Source organism: Diabrotica virgifera, chromosome 3, assembly GCF_917563875.1.
Source record: "Diabrotica virgifera virgifera chromosome 3, PGI_DIABVI_V3a".
Lineage (NCBI taxonomy): Eukaryota > Metazoa > Arthropoda > Insecta > Coleoptera > Chrysomelidae > Diabrotica > Diabrotica virgifera.
The window spans coordinates 7,316,035-7,326,378 of record NC_065445.1 but is presented as its reverse complement, the minus strand read 5'-3'; the positions used below and the strand labels follow the sequence as shown (position 1 = coordinate 7,326,378).

The window sequence follows — 10,344 nt, the reverse complement described above, 5'->3', positions numbered from 1 at the left end:
CTACAATATGACCCAAGAGACACCTTGCCTTGCTTCTAAGGCTAGAAGAAAAGAAGACGAAAAGGGCGAAGATACAGATGGTTGTAATAAACATAGAAGACGGTGCAAATAGGAAAACATTGAAGATGATATTAAATATAGGTACATAGAAGAAAATATTTTAAAAACAAAACATTTGAAAGGCCTAAAAGAAAAACACTGTCTACAGCACACCAAATCCATATTATCAAAACAATGAAATGACATTTTATGAAGGCAAAGAAGAGGTTAAATCAGTCGTAAAACTGTATAAGACTAATCAAGAGAAAGAAACCAGTCAGAGAACAATTGAAACAACAACCTGGAAATAAAATCTATATACCTAGCAATAGTTACTCATTAATTGCATAGCTTCTGTTGCTTCTACATTTGATAGTCAAATATGAGATTCATGAAAGGGAAGATGCCATTTTGGAAAAGAATAAGCCCTTCATGTATCAAGATATCCAGCATGCTGGCATAAATGAGTAGCATTTGGAAATGAAAAAAAGATCCAGGAATATCAAGATAAAAGCGTATTTTGAGAAAATTATCACATATAGCTCGGTGAAATAAAATTGATCTCTGAACTGATACAAATCCAGGCATCTGATTTTTTTATTTTAGTTAGACTTATATAAAGAAAATTTACAGGTTTTCTGCAGAGATTTTGGCGTCTTTTTTAATTAATAACAATTTAGTGTAGAAAATGTCATTTTTTTGATTTTTTGCTTACCACTTGAAGTAAAATTACAAAACTATCTTTTAAAACAAAAAAATGCTTTAACATGGCGATTTTTAAGTTGATCAAAGTTGAGTATCATGTAATTCAAAAGTTCAGATTGATCCATCAATTAGTTTAAAAGTTATTCTATTTGTTTATCCCAGAGACTTTTTTGCAAGAACATTAGTCAGAAAATAGGGCAGATTGCAATTGCGCGCAGCGGTCAGGGTTCTCAACAGGGTGTCTAAGTTTTATTTACTTCTTATTCGTTTTGAACGGAAATTTTGCTGATTTTAAAAAATTAATTAATTAAAAAATTAATATATTATATATTATACAGTACAATTTTCAAAGGAGGAAGACCTAACCCTTCGGTCCAAGCCTAACTTTCGGGTATTAGAGTGTAGAGTACCCCAGGAGGTATTTGACCGCTGCGCGCAATCACAATATGTATACCGAGAAAATAACAAAGACACGACAATTCTACGTATACCAAATGAAAGTTTTTAAAGTTAAACTATCAATATGTATCAAAGAAGATCGAGAAAAAAAAATCATTTTTATAACAAAAAATAGTTAACTTGACATAACCCTTGTCTGTGAATGTTAAAAATGAGGCTGAAATGAAAATTCAGGCGAAATGAAGATGAATAGCACTAAAACTGGACCAACTGAAGGGGAACTAATAATTCAACCGTTAGAAAATGTTAATACCTACCCTTCAAAATACTGTAAATCGAAAAAAAGAAATTTTTTACCCTAAATTGTTAAGGATTAAAAAATATGCCGAAATATCTGCAAAAAATTCAGATAAGAGGATTTGTCACATGTCACGAGAGAATATTATTTTCCCCAGCTAATAGCTGGTGTAATTATAGGGAATCGGAGCAAAATGCAAAATTTTGACGCATGTCCAAATTTTCAATGTGTTTTAAATGTATTCATGTTTTTCGAATCCCGAGAAAACTAATAAATATGTTTGAAAAATTTAAATCCAGAATGAAAGATTACATTATTCCGAGGGCCGAAAGTCCCTGAAAACTTGCAGGGGTGAAAATAAAAGAAAAACTTTAGTATTATTTTTAATTGCAAATATTTCATTCAAAAGAAATTTTTTATTTATTCTAAGGAACTTTCGGCTCTCGGCAATAAAGTAGCGTTTAAAAGTAGCGGCAATTTTGCGTTTAAATTTTTCAAAAATACTTATTAGTTTTTTCAGGATTCAAAAAAAATAAATACATTTAAAATTTTGACATGTGTCAAAATTTTTTATTTGGCTCCGTTTCCCTTAAGACAAAAATACCTATATACTGTCAATAAAATAACAGCAAAGGAAAATATGCAAAATGATTAAAAACAATGCCCTGTTAACAAAAATTAACCAAAATCAATAAGATCATAGCAGAACAAATTATCAAAATAATAAAAACATCACAGATCGTAATCCGGTTAAACGTATTAGTTAATTAATGTCATCTACAAATATTTATAGTACTTGATAGGCAATAACAAAAGATATTAATTACCAATATAAAAAAAGTTATTTATAAGAACAAGTTTTCAAAATATTTAAAAATAAATCACTTTTTAATTGTTTAAAACTGTATTAGAAATGTTGTGAATTATATTAACAAACAAATACTTGGTTTAGTCATCAAAAGCAAAGTAATGTATTGGTTTTTTGTAAAATACTGCCGATGAGCAGAAATTTTGAATCAAAATAAATAAATATGTATGAAATTATGGAATATTCGTCAAATTAGATTCTTCTAACTAAACGTTAAAAGTGTTTTGTATATTAAAAGTTCAAAATTCGATATAAACCTTAAGATAAGATCATATAATATCTGTGTATGAGTGAGATTATTTAGTTAAATAATTGATGTAACTTACTAAAAGGGTTTCCCTTGTTTTAAAGAAGGCCAAATTTCGGTGCATGATAAACAAATGAAAAGTTAAAAGGACTTCAAAGCCATACCTGATGCTCGTCAAGAAACAAAACCGAGACATTGAGTCTTATGTACACATAAAAAATTTTCACAGTTGCGGCACATCAATGTCCTGTGCCACAAAGAGCGGCTCTCACATATGCGTCAGGGGGGCCAAGGGCCCTTGAGCCATGGGGTCGGGGGAGCTGCTGTACTGATGCTGCATATGTTGCACTCCTCCGTCGGTTGGCAGGTACATGGAAATCATCTGGCGCAGATCGCCCTGCTGCGGTTGCCCCACGTATTCTCGCTTGATTCCTCCAGGGGTCGGCGTGTGGAGGCCAGAACTTGGACTCACGGGTTCCGATTTTATACTAGAACCAGAAGGACTGTGCGACGAGCCGGCCTGGTGCATGCCGTAAGGAGATCCCGCACTGTTCGGTACCGTTGTCGTGTAGGAACCATAGCCTCCGTTCATGTAGTTGTGCTGCATCTGGCCCATGTCGTATCTGGGGTAGTTTGCGGTACCGTATTGTTGCTGGTAGGCGCTGGGATCGTGCATCATGTACCCATTGGGCATGTATCCGTTAGGCATTTGGTACATTTCTCTAGCTGCGGCTACTTGTTGTACTGAAGGAGGAGCGGATCGTGTAGGATCCGAACTCGGGAGCAATGTTGAGCCTCCTAAAGGATACTTATCTTTCTTTAACAACGTTTTTGTCTTACGTCTAGGCCGGTATTTGTAGTCGGGGTGTTCCTTCATATGTACAGCTCGTAGTCGTTTAGCTTCGTCTATGAAAGGCCTTTTTTCTGATTCGCTTAGTAGTTTCCATTCAGCGCCTAGTCGTTTCGATATTTCCGAATTATGCATTTTGGGGTTTTCTTGAGCCATTTTCCTCCGTTGCCCCCTGGACCACACCATAAAGGCATTCATCGGTCGCTTTACCCGTTCCATATTCTGCGCTTTCGACGAATTATTGTTGTTATTATTTTGTTGTTGAGGCTGATGGCTGGGTTGTTGGTGGTGGTTTTGCGATTGGTGCTGATGCTGGTGGTGTATTTGTGGTCCTTGGGGCTGATGGTGGATTTGGTGTGGATGTTGCGTTAATCCGTGCATCGGAGCTTGACTTAAAGCACTGAGAGAACCGTAATTTTGTAAAGAATGGTGCGGGGGAATGTTCCCATGTAAATTACCTCCTTTGAGGTCCGTTTCCATTGTCAACATGTCTTCCGTTGGAGCAAACAGTTTGCTGGTTTTCACAACACACTTGTAACACACAAAAACTCACGGGCACTCCGCACTGAACAGCGGCACACTCTATTATGACTAACCAATGTGCTGGTGCGTGCTCGCGTCCCCACCAACCGGTTTGATTGACAGAACCGCCTGCCATGTTTTGCGTGGGCCAATGGTGCGCAAGTCCGCATGCGGGCTACGCCTCCTAGGGGCCCCCACTCTGCAACACCGCTGCGCGCAAGTCGTCAACTAATTACTCGCGATTGCTAATTATACCTAGAGGGTATTTTTACTGTACGGAGCAATAATAATTAATTAATACGGGGCGCATCATTTCGTGTTCAAAAATCTCTAATTAATGAAGGTACTGGGATTTAGCAAAAGGAATTGCTGCTACTCTGCTTCTTCTTTTTTTATTTTATTAATTTTGCGATGGAGATGGGGAACGGCGGAGGAAAAGAGAGCTTTAGTGTAATTGGGGCATGTAAATATTTTGACAATGGCCCACTAGATGTGAATGAAAGGGTTTTTTCACGCCGTCGTCGTTGAGGTTAAGAGTTCAGGCTAATTGATGAAAAATGCGAAAGGTTTCTACAATTTTTTCGCTTTGTTTACTTCTTGAGCAACTCAAGCGTGCGAACCGACGAATTGTTACTTCTAAAAAACGATAATTGACTCTATTAATATTATATTGATACAAATTATAGAGGAGCTTATTTATTTTTCAAATAAAGTAGGTACACAATTTTTGTTGGCTATGGTTTATTCGACGTGATTTTTTTTGTATCTTTTCTTTAATAGTTCGTAATAAACAATTATTGCTATTTTGATGTTCTAAAATGCTTTTGAATGTTCAGATTCTGTTCTTGTTTCGTGGTGTCTTGTTTTTATTAGATACTATATTTATTGATTTTTTTAATCGCATCAATCCCTAGGTAGATATTTTTATTTTAGAAAAAGTTTTTGAGACATTTAGATTTACATAGCAGTTTTGAAAAATAAAAACTTTTTACGAATTCTCTGAAAACGGTTTGTTATAGGTATCTACCTACTTACAGTTTATGCAAATTCTGAGAAGGTTTACTGTTTTAATTGTTGGCGATCCAAGTGGCAATTGTAGCTTTGGAAACTGTTGCACGAAAAATTTCTGCGGATGAGCGATCAAACCATCCTCTCAGGTCTTTCAGTCAGGAGTTCTGGCGTTTTTCTACTGAGCTTTTGCCTTGAACTTTACCTTCCAATTGTTCCAATAGGTCTAATTTGAAGCAGTTCATATATTTCCTTTCTCAAGTATCGTATTTTTCTTTCCTTGATTATTCTTAGTAGGTACTTAAGTAATTCTGTTTGTTTCTTCATGCGCCGAAGTACCTCATTGTTAGAAAGTTTTTGTACCCATGGAATTTACACTATTCACAGCATCCGTCTGTACTGTATTACATAGGTACATATCAAAGGCATCTATTCTCTTTTCTGTTTCAGAATCCATTGTCCAACTTTTACAGCCATATAGCAAGACAGAAAACACATAACATCTGATCATTCAGATTCTCAGCTCCAGACTAAGGTCTAGTCTTGTAGTCTTGTAAAAAATGTTTTTATGTTCGTGCGTGTGTTCCTCGCTTGTTCGATTCTTGATAGAATTTCTTTTTTTGGGTTACACTGGCTATAGGGTTTTTCATCTATTGTCATTTGTTTCGAGCTTCTGTCATATGTTGTATAATCTGTGTATAATATTAATATAAGTACACGGATTATACGACATATGACAGAAGCTCGAAACAAATGACTGTGAATGAAAAGCCTATTGACATTACTCCCAAATGTTTTATGGACGTTATTTCTGTCCTTTGGCATACAAATGCCATCATCATCATTTATCTTTGCCTTATCCCTATGCGGGGTCGGCTTCCCTAATTGCATTTCTCCACACAATTCTATCTTGGGTCATATCAATGTCAATCCCCTCTACCAACATGTCCTGCCTTATCGTCTCCTCCCAGGTCTTCTTTGGTCTTCCTCTCCTACTCCTTCCAGGAATCTGCACTTCAGCTATTCTTCGTATTGGGTGATTAACGTCTCGACGTTGAACATGACCAAACCATCTTAACCTATGCTCTCTCATTTTGACATCAATTGGTGCCACACATAGACTTCCCCTAATATACTCATTTCCAATTTTATCCTTCTTTGTCACTCCACTCATCCATCTAAGTATTCTCATTTCCGCCAAATGCATTCGTTGTTCCTCTTTCTTCTTCACTGCCCAACATTCAGTTCCGTACATCATAGCCGGTCTTATGGCTGTCTTATAGAATTTTCCCTTCAGCTTCATTGGAACTTTTCTGTCACACAACACACCACTCGCTTCTTTCCACTTCATCCATCCAGCCCTAATTCTACTGCATGCATCTCCATCTATTTCTCCATTACTCTGTAATACCGATCCCAGGTACTTAAAACTATTGCTTTTTACAATCAGTTGACCATCCAAAGATACCATTTTATTTGTAGTAACTCCATCTTTAAATGAACATTCCAAATACTCTGTTTTTGTCCTACTAAGTTTTAAACCTTTTTCCTCCAGAGCTTGCCTCCACTGTTCCAGTTTTTCTTCTAAGTCTCTTTCACTATTTCCTACTAACACGACATCATCAGCATACATTAAGCACCGTGGAATGTTACCCTGCAGTTTCGCTGTTATCTGGTCCAAAACTAATGAGAATCGATAAAGACTAAGCACCGAGCCTTGGTGCAATCCTACTTTCACATGAAATTTATCAGTCTCTCCCACACCTGTCCTAACACTAGTCGTTACTCCCTCATACATATCCCTCACAATCTTTACATATTCACCAGGGACTCCTTTTTTATTGAGTGCCCACCACAGAATCTCTCGAGGAACTCTATCATATGCTTTCTCAAGATCAATGAATACCATATGAGCGTTTGTTTCTTTACTCCTGTATTTTTCCATCAACTGTCTTATAATGAAAATTGCATCTGTTGTTGATCTGCCCTGCATACAAATGTACTGCTTTGGCATACAAATGATCTACATACAGGGGCGCAACAGAGGGCCCCGCAGCATGAAGCTTGCGGGGGGGCCCCAATGCTAAAGGGCCCCATCTTGTCATCTGATATTATTTAAAAATCTGTTATTGTTGTATTATTTTTACGTTGTCTGTTTAAATTTAAAAACGTAAAAATTTCTAACTAGACGTATTTGCCAAGTGAATCATCTCATAATATCTAGAAACTTAATCCCTTCCGGCCTACCGAAATTTTATGGCAGCGACAATAAACTATATAATGCTTTGTACGTGACTATTGAAAGATATTAGAATTGCAATTTGCCGAATTTAAGAACAATATTTTTAAATCTAAAAATGGGTTTTCTTTCTCTCTGTTCTTTACCTACTTTTAGTATTTCGATACAATATTATCGCCAGTAATTTCATATTGGTTGTTTGCATTAAATGTTATTTATGTTTGTGTTGTTTTACGGTTATAGTTGCATCAGTTTGGTACGCATTTATTGACGACTTTTCTTGTGTAATCATTGGATAATCTCTCAACAGATAAACGGTAAGATAAGGAAATTATAACACTTACGCTTTAGGGGAGTCAATGTAGAAAAACTTGCATTGTTTCGGTTTCGGAAAAAATCAAACAAGCTTATATTTTTCTAAAACATTTTTTGTTAGTTGATATGTCTTATCTTAAAGTGAAACGTTCTACTCACAGATGCCTCTAATTGTTTATTAATTCTTTAAACAATAAAACTGTTTTATATTAAATAATTTTAAAAGATATCGGTGAATTCATCATTTTACTTTGTTCAAAAATGTTTCTATTTGCTTTTTGATTATGCTGAATTCGAATATGTCATTAAATCAGGGCCATAAGTACGACGCTGAGGGCCTCGGGGCAAACGTGATCTGGGGGCCCTCTACCGGGGGGTCTGGGGTTAATCACCAAGCAGAAGGAGTCCGGGAAAATTGATATTTAACCACTTGAAAACGCATTTTAATGTACTCCATGACTGAAGTTTCCTGTACCTACCTACATATTGCTATTTTAGTTGACCAACACAAAAAAAAATTTGAAATCACATTATTTTAAGCTAAATATTTACCATCAATATATAGCATCTTTTCTGTTTTCATAAAAAATATACTACATATGTATAATGTTCCTTACATTCTTCGGCTATAATGTAGGTTTTTAATCGCGTTATATTGCCTATAGGCAGTACATATAACGCGATTACAATCGCGGTGCCCCCTTCGCCGGGGGCCCCGAGGCACTGCCCCGGTTGCCCCAATGGTAGTTACGGCCCTGTCAGACATTACAATTTGAAAATTCAAAATAAATTTTTTGAGCACTCATACAGTATATCTGCGTGGCTTCGAACCATATGGGAAACATTTTTATTATCAATTTTACGAAAAAAGTTATTCTTCATGAAATGCTCTGAATGGTCTTAAAGCTGAGATACAAAATAAGCCAGATAAACCATCAGATATCAAATCTTATCAATTTTATACGAGGTAAGTCAAAAAATAGGAATTTAACTCAAGGATAAAGTACTTTTATATTTAACAATATACGATTTTAATTTTAATATTTAATTACATTCTTGTAAATAAAAAAATAATTTTTCCAAATATTTCTCAAATTACCGATAACCAACATCATTTTATTACAATTATAATAACTATTTTATTACATGAAATCTAACGCGAGAATTTTACTGTCATCGTTGCATTTGGTTGTCTTTTTAAAGACAGATCACAAACTATTTTATTATTAATTTTTTAATTTTACGAAAAAATTCTTTATAAAATTCTTATCAGATTCTTTATAAAAAGCTGTACATTATCTCAAAACGAAGATTCAATCGTAATATGTATATCACATTTTACCAACTTTATACGAGGTGTGCCGAAAAATATGAATTTCTCTCTTAAGAGTTAAGTACCTTTATAGTTCACAATATTTCAACTGGAATGGTATAATTGCATATTTAAACATAGTTTTTAATTGCGAACAACTTTTTATAATAAAATTTTTCAATATTGTAAAATATAAAGGTAGTATAGGTACTATTGAGCGAAAATAATATTTCTTGATATACCTCGTATAAAATCAATAAAATTTAATATCTGATTATTGCAACTTAGGTTTTATACCATGCAGAGCATTTCATGAAGAATAACTTTTTTTCGTAATATAGATATGTAATAAAAAAGTTTCCCATAGGTTCCAAGCTACGAAAACACAATGAAATCAAGAAAGAATTGTTTTAACATTTACTATTTTTAAAGCTGGTTATTAAATGTATTGTAGGTAAGTTGTACAGAAAACAACAAGAGAAGTTGTTTATTTAATTTTCAAAGTAAAATAATTACATTTTAAAGATTACACCTAGGCTTTAAAAAACACCAATACAATTGTAATATAGGCGTTTACATTTAAGTAACATCCAGTTAAAACTGGTAGTTATTCTGTAAAACTACGAAGTTTTCAAAAATTACATTTTTTGGGACGTTGTATTATTTGAATAAAAGTTTTGATATATTTTTTTAATAAAACACGGTTTAGTACGATGTTTAAAAAATAATTTGTGTAAGTTTCAGATTTATATAGTTAAAATTATATTAGTACCACATTTTACACCCACACGGTACTTATGCACATAATTTTTTTTCTTTGTGATATAACTATAAGATATCGTTAACGTTCTTCTTTCATTGCCAATTTGTAAAATTTAATTTGATTAATTAGTTAAAAAGTAATGAAATGAATGTCGACTCGATTCGGCAGGAGACAGATTTAAATCAAAACGAAGCCGTAGATTTTCTAATTTTAAAAACTAATCTTAAATTAACTCAACTGCTCGCTACGACGAACGCTGACATACAGTGCGCCACTGCCAATGTTTGTGGGAAGGGTGACTCGAGCGTTATAAATAAAAAAATATAGAAGCTGTAGATGTAATTTTAGAAAAACTTTTAATTTTTTTGTTATGTAACATTTTCTGAATTTTCAATGGTCGAGTCAGTTTTTTATAAAATTTATATTTTCGTGTATATTAAAACAAAACTAATTTCGCAGTTAATTTGTTTAATAAAATATTAAGCATCCACTTTTGGAGTAGAACTTTTTGATATGCTGTTTATTAATTATAGTACGTTTCTTAATGAAATTATAAAAAGTTTTGTTAAATAAGTCGTATTTAGTAATTGTTTAACGCAAGAGCAGTCGCGCTCACTTCTGTCACGTAAGCAGTCGCGCGTAGAACAAAATCTAACAATACGAATTTAAAACAAATTTTAATTTTATAATATTTTTGTTTGCTTGTTATGTTAAAAATATCTATTTCTAACAATTTTAAAACTAATTGGTTCCCACCAAAGCCATAAATTCCACAAAAA

At 34.1% G+C, this 10,344-nt stretch overlaps 1 protein-coding gene across 1 annotated transcript; it reads right to left on the bottom strand.

Moving 5' to 3' along the window:
- Positions 1-2,383: 2,383 nt before the first annotated feature.
- LOC114330108 (transcription factor Sox-3) lies at positions 2,384-3,975 on the bottom strand. Its single transcript, XM_028279425.2, has one exon. The coding sequence runs from the start codon at positions 3,893-3,895 to the stop codon at positions 2,825-2,827; it is 1,071 nt and encodes a 356-aa protein (XP_028135226.1). The 5' UTR covers positions 3,896-3,975; the 3' UTR covers positions 2,384-2,824.
- Positions 3,976-10,344: the final 6,369 nt, after the last annotated feature.